This window comes from Hypanus sabinus, chromosome 8, assembly GCF_030144855.1.
Source record: "Hypanus sabinus isolate sHypSab1 chromosome 8, sHypSab1.hap1, whole genome shotgun sequence".
NCBI classification, from domain to species: Eukaryota; Metazoa; Chordata; class Chondrichthyes; order Myliobatiformes; family Dasyatidae; genus Hypanus; species Hypanus sabinus.
This window is the reverse complement of record NC_082713.1, coordinates 147658615-147678023: the sequence shown is the minus strand read 5'-3', so window position 1 is coordinate 147678023 and position 19409 is coordinate 147658615. Positions and strand designations below refer to the sequence as shown.

General features: G+C 40.0%; 1 protein-coding gene across 2 annotated transcripts in view; it reads left to right on the top strand.

Annotated features, from left to right (window-relative positions):
- ada2a (adenosine deaminase 2a) overlaps positions 1-19409 on the top strand; it is a 99303-nt gene that overhangs the window by 19655 nt on the left and 60239 nt on the right. For both annotated transcript variants that reach the window (XM_059978194.1, XM_059978193.1), the window contains exons 2-3: positions 5999-6221; positions 15583-15793. In XM_059978194.1, the coding sequence (XP_059834177.1) occupies positions 5999-6221; positions 15583-15793 (434 nt within the window). The remainder of the gene's footprint in view (positions 1-5998; positions 6222-15582; positions 15794-19409) is intronic.

Sequence of the window (19409 nt, the reverse complement as noted above, 5' to 3'; positions counted from 1 at the left end):
TGAACAGGTGCCCCTATCAAATAATGTCATTAACCACCGAATCAGTGATTTGAGTGAAGGTATTTTGGACCAAATCATCTCAGATGTTAGAACTAGTCGTCTTAAAATCTCTGTTCAGTTGGATGAGTCAACTGATGTCTCCAGTTGTAGTCAACTCATCACATTAGTGAGGTATGTCAATGATGGTGCTGTGAAGGAAGATTTCCTGTTTTGTAAAGATCTGAAAACAAACACAACTGCAAAGGATGTGATGCAACTGGTGAAAGACTTCTTTGCCAAACATGATTTAGATATCGAAGTCATTGGTTCTGTGTGCACTGATGGGGCACCTGCAATGCTTGGAAATAAATCTGGCTTTACTGCATTGATGAAAAAGGAGATTCCAGACTTGCAAGTTACCCATTGTTTTCTTTATCGCCATGCTTTGGCATCAAAAACATTGCCTCCAAATTTGAAGAAAGTCCACTTGTGTGAGGATCATCAACTGGATCAGGGGATGTGCTTTGAACCATTGCATCTTCAAATCATTTTGTGAGGATCTGGGAAGTGAGCATTCAGTTTTGCTTTTCCACACAGAAGTCCGTTAGTTGTCACGAGGACAAGCTTTAACCTGCTTCTTTGAACTGCGGAATGAAATCAAAGTTTTTCTGGAGGAACGTAAATGCGATCTGGTTGGGGCAATGGAATCACAGGAATTCGCCCAAATGCTGGCTTACTTAGCTGACTTCACTCGTATGAATAACCTGAGTGTTTCTCTTTAAGGAAAAGGGAAAAACATATTGAAGGCTTGTGAAAAGTTGAATGCCTTCAAAGAAAAGTTACGTCTTTGGTGTCGAAGGATGGAAAGGTTGAGTCTCTCAAATTTTCCTTCACTAGAAGAGATGGTTGATGATGCTGGATCCATAACTCCTACTGTGCATGAAGAAATTGTGGCTCATTTGGAAATGCTGTCAGAATTGTTTGATGGATATTTTGCTGCTGGAGACCTGAAGATTTCAGAAGAATGAATCATGAATCCATATTCCTACAATTTGGAGAAAATGCCAGATGATGAAGAGCTGAAGGAAGATCTTATTGATTTGTGGACAAATCGAGCTCTTGAAATGCAATTTGAAAGCAAGACTTTGAAGGAGTTTTGGTGTGCAGCACTGGATATGTTCCCAAGACTTGGTGGAAGAGCACTCCGTGTCCTCATTCCATTTGCAACAACATACTTGTGTGAATCTGGATTCAGTTCTCTTTTGTCAATCAAGACAAAATCTAGGAGTCACCTGAATCCACAGGCAGACCTGCGGATCGCAGTCAGCAAGTATGTTCCAAGTTTTGACAAAATCATGAATCAGAAGCAGGAGCAAAGAAGTCATTGAATTCTATGTTCACAACTGGGATTGATTTTACGTTTACAATTTTTTCTGAATAAATTAGAATCTAATTGCTCAATTTATTTTTGCATTTTATGCACTGAATTAAAAGCTTGTTTTTTTAAGTTCAATTTTTCACCTGCAGTATTGTATGGTTCAATTTGTGGTTCAAAAATCATCTTCAAATGTGATATTACTTTTGCAGGGGGTGCGAACATTAATCAAACATAATGTGTGATAGAAAAGGTGTGGGGCATAGAAATGGTTGGGAACCAGTGACTTAGAGACAAACCCGTTGAGTTTTCTGAGCGGAAAAAACATGAGCACGTGGGACAGATGCAAGTGCTGATAACCAAGAAAACTAAATTGAGGAATAGACTGGACATAAGGAACCCCCTTCGAGTATTGCTGTATTCCAGTCGTGATTAATGCCCACCCCACCCCCACCCGTCAGCCAATAGAATATTGTCAATATTAAAATGGTCCGCGTGCAATAAAGGTTGGTGACCCTTGCTGTAGTCCACAACCAGCTCCTTTGTTTTTGTGACATTGAGGGAGAGAGGTTGTTTTCTTGACACCACTGTGTCAGGGTGTTGACTTCTTCTCTGTAGGCTGCCTCGCTATTATTTGAGATTAGGCCAATCAATGTAATGTTGTCAGCAAATTTAATTAGTAGATTGGAACTGTGGGTGGCAAAACAGTCATGGGTATAGAGAGAGTAAAGGAGGGGGCTTAGGACACAGCCCTAAGGGGCACCTGTGTTGAGGGTCAGCGGGGCAGAGATGAGGGAGCCCACTCTTACCAACTGCCGATGATCTGACAGGAAGTCCAGGATCCAGCTGCACAAGGCAAGGTGAAGGGTGAGGTCTCTGAGCTTCTAGTCGAGCCTGGAGGGAATTATGATGTTGAACACCGAACTGTAGTGCAAGAGCAACATTCTCGCATAAGTATCCTTCTTCTCCAGATGTGTAAGGACGGTATGTAGAGCTGTGGGTATTGTGTCGTTTGTCAATCGGTTGTGTCGGTAGGAGAATTGTAAGGGGTTCAGTGTTGGTGGCAACATGCTGCAGATCTAAAGAATGAATGGCTGAAAGCATTAGAACCTAAAGCCCCCCATGCACAAGCAGCATCATAACCAACAACCCCCCCCCCCACCCACCATGCAAGCACCAGCAAAGCCCCCAGAGTCCATGATCTAGAGCCCATCAAACACTACTGTCCATCCCAACACTTCAACACGTCAGATAGGCTCCCTCTCCCACAATGGAGAGGGATATATTGCTCCTGTCACAAAGAGGGGAGACCAACAGCTCGTTGTTTTGATGTTACAATCTGCTATGTCGTTTGTCCAAATTCCCCGGCACGAGGACCAGCAGACTCAAACTCACCATAGAGAAAGAGAATGTTCGAGTGCAGAGGCTTTCTTTTGACAGCAGCATATAGCAATCTCCCACGAAGCTTCAGTCAGCGACACTGGTGAGGAGTCCACAGGGCTGCACCTGAAGATATTGAAACGCCAGGCTGCTCGGTGAGTTCCGAGACTGAGAACCCACCGTCCATGAACAACCGTAGTTTGAGCTACAGTTGTAGTTCATGTACTCCGACAGGACCCCAGCCACTTTGAAAAAGAATAAAAGAGACATGAGAAGAGGGGAATTAAACTGTCATACAGACAAACTGGAGGAGGTTGTCCAGGTCTGCAAAAACCTCCAGTGCCATTTCAGAAAGTTCTGACGAAGATAGTGATAATGGAAATCCTAAATAGCCTCTGATGATGTGTTCAAAAATTCTTTTAAAAAGCATATTATGGGCAGTCCCTGACTTACGAACGTCTGGCTTATGAACAACTCATACTTACGAACGACCTGCCACAAAGCCTGTTGAAACTCTGAGTTAAATACAATGGTTCGTAGTAACGAATGCACGTACTATGTTGTGGCGCTCATGAAAACATTGCAAGGTGTCAGCGGTTCGTCGCCTCGTGTAAGGCCGTTCTGCCATTTTAGGTCGGATCACGTTGCCGTTAACACTGTGCTGAGTGCGTAACTTTGTATTTGGCTTAAATTTTTTTCTTATTTACCCTTGTAACCATGTCTTCAAAGTGTAAATCCGATGCAAGTGCTGGTGATGCATCAAAGAAAAGGAAAACAATCACGGTTGAAAATAAGGTGGAAATAACAAAGCATTTGGAAAGAGGTGAAATGCCATCGGTCATTGGAAAAGTGTTCGACTACAGTCGGTCAACAATCGGAACAATTTTAAAGGATAAAGTGAGAATAATGGAGCATGTGAAAGGCCCTGCCCTGATGAAAGCTACGATTATTACTAAGTAATGCAGTGGTTTGATTATTGAAATGGAAAGGCTATTGATAATTTGGTTAGACGATCAAATTCAGTGTAATATTCCTATTAGCCTTACTTAACTGCAAGAAAAGGCTTGAAGCCTGTTCAATGATTTAAAAGCTGCATGTACAGCAAGTGAAGGTGCTTGTGATGAATTTGTTGCAAATAGGGGTTGGTTCAATCGTTTCAAAGTGAGGGCAAATTTACATAATATTAAAGTGCAAGGTGAAGCAGTGAGTGCTGATATAAGTATTGTGGGTGATTTTCCTGAAACATTTTAAAAAAAATTGAGGAGGGAGGTTATTTGCCAGACCGAGTATTTAATGTAGACAAGACTGGCTTAGTTTAGAAAAATGATAGTGTTTGAGGAAGAAGACTGTGACCCTGGAACTCTGGAACCAAAAAAGTTAGTGATGGAAAAAGTTAGCTAAAGCCTTTCGTCTCATTGAAGCAGGGATGGCAAAGTTAGAGGAGCAAGGTCCTAATACAGAGAGGTTCACCAAAGTTTACTGTGCAGTTACAGAGAACCGCTGCTGCTACAAGGCCATTTATGATGAAAAAAAGAAAAGCTCTGTACAAGCCTTCCTTGATGCCTATTTCAAGAAATTGACACCCGTAGTAAACCTGCCCTCTCCAGCACCAGGTCCATCATAATGTTACCTCACGAATGCCCCTCCTGGTATGCAAGACATCGATGCAACCATATGTAGTTACTTTTATTATTATGGTATGATTAATATGTACAGTACTGTATTATTATGTTTAAGATGTTTTAGTGTATTTAGGTGAGCATCTTGTCCATGCGGGTGGACTTTAGGACCCGGGGGGGGAGGGCGGGGTGCTCGGGACCCACCGCCCATGGCTGCTGCTGAATCTGCAGAGTTTCTGTTTCGTTGATGGAAAACAGTCACGATTGAAAATAAAGTGGAAATAATAAAACGATCAGAAAGAGGTGAAATGCCATCGGTCATTGGAAAAGCATTAGGCTACAGTTGGTCAACGAATGGAACCATTTTAAAGGATAAAGTGAGAATAATGGAGCATGCAAAATGCCCTGCCCCAATGAAAGCTACAATTATTACTAAGCAATGCAGTGGTTTAATTATTGAAATACATATGTTTCTTGTGTTTTATCTGTGTAGAAAGGCAAAATATATACTATATACTAAGACAAACATTTAACTGACTGACGCTGAATAATTCTGGTTGTACCTGTTCCGACATGTACAAATCCAACTTAAGTGCAGGCTAAGGAACGGAACTCATTTGTAACCCGGGGACTGCCTGTAAATAGTAACTTGTTTAAAACAAAGAAAGGTCTTGGCTTGAAACGTTGACTGTTTATTCATTTTCATAAATGCTGCCTGACCTGCTGAATTCCTCTAGCATTTTATGTGTATGGCTTTGTGCAGGAGTGATTATCTATGAAAGTGTTATGAGACTACTTGAAGTAGTCTACTGGTAAAGGAATGACTTATTTCCAACAATTGCCACCGTCTGCTGGTTTAAGTGGCTTATCATTTTATTGAATGCCTTTTTTAAATGTAGGACCATGCAAGATGATGATTAATGTCTATATTCAATTTCTATTAATTTAAGTATTATGCAATCAAAGTTATAGGGACCAACAAGCTTATTGGACCATGTTATTCCTCATTCATTCCTTAGTTTGCTGGAATATTTTGAATGTAAAGGAATGAATGGGAGAAAAAATAACAGCAAAGTGTTTCTGGTAGTCTAATGTGGCTTCTGAATACACAAGAAATTCAGCTACAGTTTGTAATCTCAGCTCAAAGACTCATAAAGTTATACAGCATAGAAATAGGCCCTTTAGCCTTACAGGTCCATTCTGGCCCATGCTGTCCCATTTGCTTGCATGACTTAGTCAATACACTCAATACATTTTCATTAGGATGTTTTGTTATTTTCTACTCATGAAACGTCATAATATTTTATTCAGTAACGACATGGGCAGTTATTCCTTCATGAAATTTCTTTATTAAAATATATATTAATTGTGGATCACAATATCACTTCTGGAACAGAAAATAAGGAGATTTAGTTGGAGAATTTCTCCACATGTCCTGCTTTGAGGTTGCCCAGCAAAACTGGACTGTTTTTTGAATCAAATCTCTAACTAACTAAACTGAGAGTATTCAATCAGCCCTGTAGTTAGTGATTTAGTAAACAGATGTTAAGCAACTATGATGCAGAAACTTACTGTTCAACTGTTTTTGATGCTTATTTTGGACTTGGAAGTGTTTACGTCAAATGTTATTGGGTTTATTTTCCAGGTGCTGCACTACACCTGCATGATTATGCCTTGCTGAATGTGGATTGGCTGGTGAAGAATGCAACCTACCTGCCTAATTGTTATATTTGTTTCACGGATGCTGGAGGTGTCAGATTTCATTTCTTCCTCAAACGCCCAGAGAACAGACTGGTCATGTGCTCAGAATGGGTTTTGCTTGAGAGCTACAGACGTCAACATAAAAATGTCACAGAACTTGATAACAGGTACAGATTGATCAATTCTAAATTGACAGTTCTCACTTAATAAAGTATTTTTTTATGAATTCTCCCCAGTGCCCTGGAGGAGCTGAACTGTGAGCAAATATTTTAATGCAATGCATTTTGGCCAATTCTCTCCTTAGCTGGTGCTTGTGGTAACTTGATCTCTGTATACCAATTACGAAGAAAGATATTGCCTACCTTTCTTTATGTAGGGAAAGTTGTCTGTCTGCTCTGGATGAATTTAGCTACACATTAGGATTAAAAATAGCACCTGGGACATACCCATGTGGACCAATGTAAACAGTGCATCTGCCTCTGAAAAAGGTGGTTTCTGGTACTAGGTGTACTGATTTTGCTCTGGTTTTCGGCCGTGGGAAGATTGAGACAAAAAGTTCAAAGTACCTCTATTATCGAAGTATGTATACATTATACGGCCTTGAGATTTATCTCCTTGCAGGCAGCCACAAAGTTCAAAGTAAAATTTATTTTCAGGGTACATACATGTCACCACATACAACATGAGATCCTTCTTCCTGCAGGCATACTCTGCTGATCTATAGGACCGTAACTGTAAATAGGATCAATGAACAACAGCAAATGCCAATGTAAATAAATAACAAGAGCATGAAATAACAGGCTAGAGTCCTTAATGTGAAACCACCCATTGTGGGAACACAAGAAATAGAACGAATTTAGTGATCCCCTTTTGTTCAGGAGCCTGATGGATGCGGGGGTAGTAACTGTTCTTGAACCTGGTGGAAAACAAAAAAAACCCAAAAAGAAAGAAAACCGTCAGACACCCACTGTGCAGAGAGACATAAACCAGATCAGTTCAGAACATTGCAGTTCTCTCTACAATGAAAGCCATTCTCATAACTTAATAAAGTCTGGCTTTGAATCCACTCTTATGAAAGTCAAATGGTGTAGCTAAAGATCAGATATTGGTAATATTATCCTAGAATGCTTTAAAAAAAAGGAGGCAAAACCATTCCCAAAGATGATAAAAAGAAGTTGAGCATTTTGCAGCATGTAGTGCCGCTTAAGATGGCTTCCTATCCCCAATGCAGTTGTTACAGCTCGTTTAACCTTATTCATGTCTGCGACTCCTCATCCCATGTAGAACATTGTATGTACTTCTGTTCATCCTAATCTAGCCTTCCTTATTTCCCCAAACCTTCTGTGGCAGAAACGTTATGCATTTTCTGGCTATTAAAACTCCCCAATTGGTATCCTATTTCAGCACCTTCAAAAGTTTTCTCTTTTACCAAATATGTGGATATCTTTTGTATTTTGTTACTTGTTATCTTTTCTTAAATAGTCACATGGCTCATTGGTAGTATTCCAGCCTCAGTGTTAGTAGATTGAGAGTTTATTCCTGGATTTGAACCTCAATCCATGCTAAAACTGGTACACCAAGAGCAAAGTATTGTACTTTTGCTGGTACAACACTTTTCCCTTGCTGCATCATAGTCCCTTTCCAGATGACAACTACTGAGGTATCGTCTAGCTAATCAGATAAACATTTCAGAAAGAATGGTGAAATTCACCCAGTTTTGCACTGAATGTTTAATCAACTGCAACAGCTCTGATTATCTTAGCATGAGAAAGTCTATAGATGCTGGAAATCCAAAGCAACAAGCCCAAAATGCTGGAGGAACTTAGCAGGTCAGGCAGCATCAATGGAAAAGAGTAAACTGTTGATGTTTTAGTCTCTGACCTTTCTTTAGGACTGGGAAGGAAGGGGGAAGGAGGATAGCTGGTGAAGCCTGGTGGATGGGAAAGGTCAAGGGCTGGAGAAGAAGGAATCTGACAGGAGAGGAGAGTGGACCATTGAGGAAAAGGAAGGAGGGAGGGAATCCAGCGAGGAGATAAGAGCCTTAGTGTGGGGAATAGGAAAAGAGGGGAGCCGGAGGAAAATATTTATTTACTGAAAGGACAAATCGATGTTCATGCCATCAGGTCAGAAGCTACCTAGGCGGAATATGAGATGTTGCTCCTCCACCGTGAGGGTGGCTTCATCTTGGCACAAGAGGAGGCCATGGGCTGACATGTTGAAATGGAGCTCTGATTATCTGTTTGCACAAGTTGGTAGCCAGATATTGCCTACACACTATTTGCTACTGCTTTTTTAAAAAAAAAATAATTCCTTGGCTGTGGAACACTTCAAGAAATCTTGAAGAAACCAAAAGCATCATATACAAATGCAAATTAGTTATTTCTTTCATCCTGATAAAGCGCTGTTTTATTATTTTAAATATGACAGATAAGTAAACAGAAGATTTATATACATGCCTGTACTGTGTTCACAGTGTTTCATTTCGTTTTGAAATTGTTGTTCTAGGGTTTTGAGTACAAGAGGTAGGATGCCGTGTTTGGTTGCCCCACAGGATTAGGGAGGGTTTTGATTAGAAAGTGATCATGAGGATGTTACCTGGAATGGAGGGCTTGAGTTGTAAAGAGAGATTGGATAGACTGTGTCTGTTTTCTGTTGAGCAAATGAGGCTGAGCGGTGACATGACAGAGGGATATAAAATTTTGGGAGGCATAGATAGGGCTGATAGCCAGCATCTGTATCCCAGAACTGTTGCATCTAAATGAGAGGGCATTGGTTTAAGGTGAGAGGGAGGAAGTTTAAAAAGTCTATGGGGTAAATGTTTTCACATAAAGAGTAGGCATTTGGAATGAGCTGTCCGGGGAGTTCGGAGCAGTAATAATATTTAAGAGACACCTGAATGGCAAGCTGAAGAGGAATATGGAAGAAATGGCGGCAATGGATTTCAAAGGTTCAAAGTATATTTATGTGTAAGCAGTATACAACCTGAGAGTCGTCTTTCTCACAGACAGCCACGAAACAAAGAAAACCATGTAACCCGTTCAAATTCCCCCCACCCATGAGCAAAGTGGCAACAGAAAAAAACACAGAATATAAAGCACAAAATCGAAAGAGTCCAGGCATAGTCAGTTCAGCTCATTAATTGCAGGCCATCCTGATTCAAAATCACCCAAGATAGCAACAAAAAAAAAAGGAGTGACCAGAAATGAGAGAGAGAGAGAAAAAACACTAATGAGAACATGAATGCACACAGGGACCTTCCTTCAGGAGCAGCGAAGGGGAGGGAGATATAGGCCGTCACATGCAGATGCCTTCCTCCGGCAGCAGCGAACAAGAGGCTGGAAAATGGCGCTGAACACCTGCACTCAGCTCAATGTTCTTTTGAATCTTCCTCGGTTCTTTTAATCGGCAAAAAGTGGTTTAAAAGACCAGGTAGCCTTCTCCTGTCCTGTTTTTAATGTTCTTATGTTCTGAAGTATAGATAGGCATGAAGGCCTGCATAGATGTGGTAAGCCAAAGGACTTGTTTCTATGCAGCAAAACTCTAACTCTATCCTGCTGAAGTGAAGAACTGACTAATCTACATGTTTTTGGCAGCAATCATTGGACACAATTATGGGATAGTCATCAAGAGAATTGCCCACTCTTTAAATCACACGGAAAGATTTTACCCTATAACTGAGCACATTGCATTAATATATTTATTTATTTAGCGATACAGTCCATCTGGCCAGGTGAGCCTACTTCACCATTCAAAATTACCTTGGATGTCGGACTAAGAAGCTCAGGTCCGCTTACCTGCCATTTCCCCATAACCCTTAATTCCAGCCCTGTGTCATCCAGCAACCCACCAATTTAACCCTATCTGATCACAGGACAATTTACAATGACCAATTAACTCACTAAGTCGTTTGTCTTTGGACTGTGGGTGGAAACTGAAGCTGTTACAACATGCTTCAGTTTCCACCCACAGTCCAAAGACAAACGACTTAGTTGAAGAAGCTTTGTTATAATGTCAATCATGATTATATGTACTGAAAGTTGACCTTTTTTAAATCGGTGGAACATTTTCTATAAATAGTAGTTTGAACTAGGATTATAGGGTTAGATTATCAGTAGATACACGCTTTCTGTTTTTAAAAAAATACTGAGGCTATATTCATGGCCAGCAGTTGAATGGTGGTAAAATTTCACCTTCCCTATTTTAGTACCCAAAATATCACAGTCAGAACAAAATGAATTTGATTTTAGTTATAATAATTAATCATAAATTATTAACATTATTTATGGGACAAAATGCACTTAGATTAAAATTTCATAATCTCATACAGAGTTTACTTCTCTATTGCTGATGTAAAAAAGTAGTTGCACTGATTAATAAAGTCACAATGAAAAGCACTCAAATGGAATTTTTGTAAGTTTCTACATATTATAAATTTATAACCTGAAGCTTTTAACTGCTCAGTGTATGATGTGCTATGTCTCCAGACCTCGCAGATCAGGGGAATTGGGGTCAGTTCACAATTTCTGCTAAGATGCATCGCTGGAGCAAAGGAAGGTGAGGCTGGATGGGGTGTTAAACACTGTGGAAACAGCCCAACTTGTCCATGCCAACCAAGGTGCTGCTCTGAGTTAGACCCATTTCCCTGCATTTATTCATATCCTCCCCTAAACATTTCCTATCTGTTCAAATGTCTTTTAAATGTTGAAATTGTAAACATTTTTACATCTTCCTCCGACAACTCGCCCCATATATCTCTCAACTGGACTTTGAGTTCCCAAAGTTGAGCGGAATAGAAAATTAAACCAGGCTCAGCGAGCTGATTGTCCTCTAAATGTCTCCTGCCTATAGCTAATGGATATCATCATAGGGTTGACATTGACTATTATAGTGCCACTATCTTGTAATCTGTGGAACTTTATTTCCACATAAATTGCCTTCAGGAGAGTAGGAATAAAATGGGGAGAAATGATAAAAGTCTATTGTATTTGAACTAAATTCAGTTGGTTTTGATTGAAATTTTGCTATGTGCAGCTTTGTGATGGGGAAACAGGGATATATGTTTTAAAAATGAATAAAATGTTGTACACCTGGCAAAAATATGTATGAACACAGCAAAACCTGCAGATGCTGGAAAGTTGAGCAACACACACATAAAATGCTGAAGGAACTCAGCAGGCCAGGCAACATCAATGCAAAGGACTTTTCTGTTTGCTCTTTTCCATAGATGCTGCCTGGCCTGCTGAGGTCCTCCAACATTTTGTGTGTGTTGCAAGAATATCTATGTGTTTTTATCTCGAAGTCCAGCCATTCCTAAGATCTCATTACTACTTAAACTTACCCAAAGCCACTAAGGATTTGATGGCATTCTAGGAATAAATGAGGCCTTGGCTTTAAAATTTGACTTTTCCTTTGCTATTTTTCCTCACAAGTAACAGTAGTTTAAGTGGTTCTCTATAACATGATTATAACCATCACAAATTTATCTATTTGTTTATAGGAATGAAGTATTAAGGTAGACAACAAAATAGGTAGCCAAGATCAGTAATGAAATTGACAAGATATCCCCCTCTTTCCAAGGATTTCTGAAAATCTAAGATGGTCAGCTGGCTCAGTTTAGGTTTACTGGGATGTGAGTTGAAACAACAAAGATTCAGGGGGACTCTGGCAAGAGTCATTGGAGAAGGGGAAAGGAAAACATGTTGCTAACGTTTAAGATGATTGAGGAAGTTGTGTTCTACACCTTCAGTGTGAGCTCTGGTGGAAGGTTTTAACAGGTTTTCCTCGAGGTTATTACAGATCGTGAGCACATTCCATATTAAATATCAACATGACCATTTTAAATTCACTTTCCTTACAGACTGTTAGAGAACACAATCAACTCCTCTTCTATAGAGATCTGTGAGCCATTCTTCAAAGTGGAGCGCTCCTGATGCTTTAGAAAAAGGCAATGAAAAAAGATTCATACAGCATTGACATAGCCCAACTCATCCATAATGCCCATCATGTCCCATTTGGCCAATATCCCTCTCAATCTTCATATTTATGTTTTTACTGTCCCTGCCAGCTAGTTGCAGATATGGACCACCTGTGTGTGAACATATTACCCTCAGATCCCTTTTAAATTTTTCTCCTCTCACCTTAGGTTTTCCCTTAGTTAGTATGTGTAAATGAAAATAAAATCAAAAGCTTTTATGAATTCACTGTAATGTTCTTGCTTTCACAGAATCTGAGGGAATAATTAAAGAGAGAACAGCTGTAAGTGTTCCCTGTACTTTAGCATAAGGCAGGAAATAGTACGTTTGAAGTGAGCTAATATTGTTATTATATTAGGTGGAGCCAGTTTCCTACGGATGAACAAAATTGGCCTGATCAGTTCTGCTAGAGTTACTTTGAACAGAATATCAAGGTTTAGCTTGAATCAAAGAAAATAGAATGAATTTGAAAGCATCAGAAATGCTCGCCCCGAGGGCTCAGCCAGTAAAAAGAATCTCTGCCAAATGGAGTTCAAATTTTTGCCAAAAGTTGGCCCACTTCAGCATGAGACATGAGCAGTGGAATTGGTCCTAATGACTCAAAGTCTTCTTAGATTAAAGCTAATTGTTATCCAGAGATCCTTTTGGAATGCACTTGGGTTTCCTTTGATGTGTTATGTGTTTCAAGCACCCTGCTAAAATCTTAGTCCATTGTCATTCCACATGGACAAAGATGTGACCTGATGTACAGTAATCTATTACCCTCACTTAACCACAAATGGCTAAAACATTGCTACATGATTGATGTAGTTTATAGAAGTAAGCTAGAGGTAGTCACATGAGGACAAATTACAATCAGAGGATGTCATTCCAGGAATAAATGGCGAATGGTCAAAACAAGTGCGTAAATGTAAAAAGGTGAGATTTACAAATCACAGCCCCATTGGATTTTGAAGACCATGCAGGATATCACTAGACAAATAAAGTAAAACTTCTATCGAATGCCAGTTCAATGTGGTAGACAGTCTACAGAGATATAAAGGGTGCAGGATTAGAGAGGTAGCATGAAAAGATATTGGCCAGAGAATGAAAGCTGTTTTATGAATGCAAATAAGGCAAGAACATAAATTAAGAAAGAAAATTTATTACAGAAAAAGAAGAAGAAAGAATATTGTTCAAAATTCTTCACTCTGCCCTTGGAGACAATGAATTGATATAGATATAGAGGTTAAGGAGGAAGGTTATGAAGCAAAACGTTAAGGAAGGCAAACAATAATGGCAATAATAAAATATTTTTAAGATGTTTTAAAAAAACAAAATTGCTAGGCCTGGTGAAATATATCCTAGGCTCTTGTCTATCATTTTCTTATCCTTTCTGATTATATTGTGATCCCAAAGAGAGTAAAAGATCAACAGCAGAGTTATAGGAATAATATTGGTGGCTAACAAAATTGAGGAAGAGGGGAAGTTATTGGAAAGGCAATATATAATCAATGATATATTTGTAAGGGAAGGCCATGGCTGTCCAAAGACTGAACCATTTTGATTTGTCAGTAAGGAGTTTTAGTGAAAATGAACTACCTGATGTGGTTTGTATAGGCTTAAAAAACAGTCGTGTGGTACACTAATGGCTATTTCTTTGGGCAGAATTTTGGAAAGTGCTTCAGTGGCTGCAAGAAAAGGGTACTTAGCAGGAGTTCTAATGTGTAAAAGGGTAATTTCAATGGAGTCAGCCATTTGCTTCAACATGCTCATGGCCATTTTGTTCACTCTGACCAATGGGACTTGTAATAATCCCGTCTATCCATAGATGATTCAAGTGCTTGGCGAGTATATTTTTAATGCTGTCCACAACTCTGCCTCCACCACCCTCTCAGGCAGTCTAATTCCAGTTACACAACACTCTGTGTGAAAAGGTCCCCCTCACATGCCCTCTAGATTTATTACTCCTTATATTAAATCTATGTCTTTTGGTTTTATTCATGTTCGATAAGGGGAACAGATTCTTACTGTCTACTCAATTTGTACCTTTCATAATTTTTCATGCCTCAGTCGTATCTTTTAACTCCTTTGCTACAGGGAGGGTCCCTTTTTTGCAATGTTTATCAATCTAGGAGACATAAAATAAGAGGTTAACAAGTGCCTGTTTCATTGATAGTGAAGATAAAAGCCTATACTGGAGAACAATAACGATAAATTAATAGGTTAGCAGGAAAATGGCAAATGGAATTTATTCTGGACAAGTGCGAAGTAATACATTTGGGAAAATTAAACAAGGTGAGTGAATACTTAATAAATGGGAGCAGACTGCACTGAGAAGTGACAAAAGATGGAACAGTGTTACAGAGATTCAGATTCATTTATTTATCAGATGTACATCGAACATACAGTGCAATGTGCCACCAACATAACCTAAGGATGCGCTCAGGGCAGTCCTCAAGTGTTGCTATGCTTTCCAGCGTCAACATAGCAAGCCTATGATGTCCAGAAGAACAAAACATGAGCAACAACAACAGAAAACGAAACAGAATGATGACAGTAAAACAAGCCCCTTTCCTCCCACCCACTCACACACAGAGACAGGCCTTCAATCTCACGACATCCCAATGCAACCTTCAGTCGCTGGCCCAGACTCGCAGACATCAGGTCTCCGACTTCCGGTTGTGCCATTGGGCCGCCAGCTCGCAGGCTTGCAGACGCTGGGCTTGGACTTCTGGACGTAGCAGCCCTGGTGCCTCCTGCCTGCACAGACTTGGCACCTTGGGGAACTAGCTGACCTGGAGTGCACAAGCCTTCATCCAAGGGACCTGACATCCATCCACAGGGATAGCTGGCCTACTACCACAGAGCACTCCAACTCCTCACTCTGATTCGTCACTTACTGCTCATGACCTCGAAGGAATCTCATCCCTGTCCCTAATCCCTGATCTGTTCCCCAGTTCCTTGCAATAACCCCAAAACCAAATCCACAAACTAAAAAACATCAAAGTCTGCACCCAAACCTCAACTCTCATTACAGCTTGACACCACCTTGACAAGAATTGTCGTAGATATCTGAAAGTTCATAAAACACCTTGTAATGACTGAGGTCTGGAATTTAAGTATATTTTCCTAATAAAAATCTAGTTGGGCCTCGGGAAGGATTTTTCAGCACTGATAGAGGAGTGGAGGAGATTTATAATGAAGCTCTTGGCTCTTCACTGCATTTTCTCTATAGCTGATCCATTTTATTCTACATTGTTATTGTTTTACCTTGTTCTACTGAGTGCTCTGAGTAAACGAGCTGATCTGCTCAAGCTTTTCTTTTTGTCTTAGTACATGTGACAATAATGAACCAATTCCAGTCCTATAAATTTCATTTTTGAAGATGCAATTTTAAACTAAGAAATTGTGTCCATTGTTTTTAAAGCGAGTTTAATTTGAATGTGTGTGGATGACCCAAAGTACTTTGAATCATGTGTCCTCCTTGAAAATTGAATGCTACAATTAAGTTACAAAAACAGTGTGGATTGAGGCAAATTCGTATTTGATAAATATGCTTCTATTTTCCCTACAGTCTAATCAGAAATCTTACACTGGTAACAGAAAAACCAGAGGAAGCCTACCGATCACAACACATGGTTTGGAGAAGATTTGAAGACCTATTTCAAGCTGCTTCCAGCCTCATTTCCTATGCCCTCGTGTTTAAAACGTACTTCTATGAGGCTTTGAGGGAGTTCTACCATGATAATGTACTCTACATAGAGATACGAGCCTTGCTGATGCCGGTATGTATCAAATGGTTCATTATGAAACAATGTTTCTTCTGCAGTATCTTGGGTCAAATCGGGGGTTTCCACTCTTAACACCAGTCCTGGGTTTTCAATTTACTTCAATCCAACTGTGGGGGGACTTATTAATAGATGCAGTTATTTTTAAAAATTGCTAATAGTAATAAGCAGAATGGGGTGGATAGAGTACACAGGAACAAAAAAATCTGAAATCATCTATAGCAAAAAATGTTGAGAACAACACAAAGCATCTTACAGGTGTGTGCTGCTTAATGTCCGATCGCACATATGTGCCTAGTCCCGATCGGAGAACGTGACGTAGTGGACGTAACCAATGAGTGTAGTAGTGTTATCTCTCTAATTTTCTTTTGAAAATATTACCGTAAAGTGCATCATGGCTTCCAAACACAGCAAAACCACTCCTAGTGATAGCAGCATCAAGAGGCAAAGGAAAGGTATTGATTTGGAAGTGAAACAAAAGATTATTAAACAATATGAAGGTGGAAAACCAGTGAATGCTATTGCTCGCGATTTATGCATGTCACACTTGACAATCACGACGATCCTGAAAAACAAAGAAAAAATTCTCAGAAGTGTTAAAGGATCGGCTTCACTGAAAACTACAAGGCTTACGAAAATGCGAGAGGAACCTATGTCGGATTTGGAGAAATTGCTGATGATGTGGATTGAGGACCAAACACAAAAGAGAATCCCCCTCAGCACATTGATGATCATTGCTAAGTTAGACAATACGGGTACACTACAGTACTCCATGTAGGTTTGCTAAGTATATAATATGGTGTTTGCACAACGACCAAATCACATAACGCCCGATTTCACAGAACATATCGTGGACGTTAAGCGACGCATACCTGTATATTCATGTCCATGTTATAAGAAATGAAACAAGGTGAAAGGAAAGAGGGAAAGGGAAAACACTGAAATGGTGAAAAGATGGAAGTGAACAAACAAAACTGGCCCTTTTCCATTCCAACCATTCTTTCCCCTTCTTGCACCCGACAATTCTTAAATTATACCCCTACTTATTTAACAGCCTCTCCAATGGAATCAAGGTATTGAGAAGTGGGCAGGCACACATATGCACTAAGGTTAAAGTAGGTGACGTTACCTCCCCTCCCATTTAAGAAGATTGTAACTGATCCAATTTTTAATATGAGCTGAACTTTCCGTTGTCATATTTCTCCCTAAGGCTTTGTCTTAAAAATATTCGAAGTCTCTGCTTCCACTAACCTTTGAAGAAAGGAGTTCAAAGTAAAACTTGTTATCGGAGTACATATATGTCACCACATACAACTCTTGAGATTCTTTTTCTGTGGGCATACTCAGCAAATCTATATAGAAGAGTAAACAGGATCAATGGACAGCAAACTGCAAAAGCGGATATAAATAAATAGCAATAAATAAAATCATCTATGAAATAACAAGACAAAGGAGTCCTTGGTTGAGTGTAGTTATCTGTGTTTGTCCAAGAGCCTGATAGTTGAGTGGTAGCAACTGTTCTTGAACCTGGTGGTGCGAGTCCTGAGGCTATTGTACCTTCTACCTGATGACAGCAGCAAGAAAAGAGCATGATGGGTGATGAGGATCTTTGATGATGGACGCTGCTTTCCTACGGCAATGTTTCATGCAGGTGTGCTCAATGGTTGGGAGGGTTTTACTCTTGATGTACTGGGCTGAATCCACTACCTTTTGTAGGGTTTTCCACATAAAGGCATAAATGTTCCCACACTTGGCCGTAATGCAGCCAGTGGCACACTTTCGACCACACATCTATAGAAGTTTGCCAAGGTTTTTGATGACATGCCAAATCTCTGCAGACTCCTGAGGAAGCAGAGGGCACAGGTACAATTGAAGCCTGCTTGAAACAGGTGGGTACCACGTACTGCCAGAGTGATGTCCGTAAATGCACCAGCCAGTTGGTCAGCACAGGTCTTCAGTACTCAGCCACGTAATCCATCTGGACCAGATGCTTTCCTTGAAGTCACTCTCTCGAACACAGCCTGCACGCGAACTTTAGATACTTTACTTTAGAACTTTAGATGAAAGGATCATCAGGAGACATGGGTGCACGATGGTTTCTCCCTCTTCTAGTGATCAAAGCGAGTAAAGAAGGCATTGAGCTTAGCTGGAAGCGAAGCTTGCTTGTCCCTATGTCGCAAGATTAAACTTTGGTGGAGGTTATGGCATCCTAACACATATGACCCTCTGAGAGAAAATATTTTGCCTCAGTCTTAAATTCAATACACATACAATTAGTTTGATAGAGAGTACTGGATATCAGTTACCGTGGGATTCACTTGAATAGGTGATGGCTAGTGCATTACATTCTGCAATAGTCTGTTATTGTTTTATATAACCCTTAGAATCACTGTAACCTTGGCTGAGGTAAATGGACTCTCCAGAAAGCCAGTTCCCAGATACTTCGCAATGGTGGTTCCAAAAAAAAAAATTTAATGGTCTACTTGCATCGATGAATATTTTATCATCCAAATTATAAATTTCTTTAGTGTTATCCCTTACATTTCAAATGTATTGTTCAAGTCATTGGCCAAGCAATTTAATCCCCTTCAGTGCTGCTTTATTCACTTATACAATTGCAAATTGGATTTTCATCTGCAGAAAGATGCAACGGTATGCATATCTGTGTCATTTCTTGTTAGCTGCAAATTTGACTGGGTCAAACTTGTCTGATGTTCTTTGTGTATCTGTCACAAGCAGGTTGACAACATTGCTCAGTTTGAAATACTGGGGGAGATCTTAGACTAAGTTGCCTACAGGTGATTAGTGGTCACTGCTTAGCCATGTTTAATTAATGTGCATTGCTGGATTTGAAACTCCTGTGAACCAAGTCCGATGCTTGACTTCTGGCTACCACGCCCACACCAACTGGACCTTCTATTCCCAATGCTCTGAATTCTCTCTCTCCACCCCCCCCCCACCCCCCCATCCCCTCAAGGCCATGATTATTCCCACATCATGCTTCTCACATCATGCTTCTCACAACCACCAGTTGTTACCAGCTCCTTCTTTTTCCATTCATGACAAATTTGCTTGGCAACCAGACCTCTCTCCCCTCAACCATTCAGCTTCCTCACCGATCCAACCCCAGCACCCTACCCTCAGCCTCCAGCAATCAGATCTCCTGACCTGGGCTAATAATATGATGAGTAATCACTTTCGGGCAACAGTAAGAGAATTACATCTGTGTTTATGAGGGAAAGTCACCAAGATACTGCTTTAGTTCCAGAAGTAACATCTGTGACATAAGAGACTTTCTTATGATTTTTTTATTCATTGAGATAGGTTGGCAGAACTCCGTCTCAAGGCTTATTATAGATGATGCTTCTCAACACCCACAGGACTATATCCAAGCAAGGGATTGACATCACCTTGAGAAGGAGAGAGAAATTAGAAAGTAAATTAAGCAGGAAAAAGAAACGAATGGAAGAATTCATTGTAACCTGGTGCAGTTTTTTATTTGCATTTGTAGATAATGAAGCAAAATATTCATACTAATACTAAATTACTATTTAAATCTTCTCAAATTACTTATAACTATGGACATTTAAGTAAAGTGGTCCAAGTTCTAAAA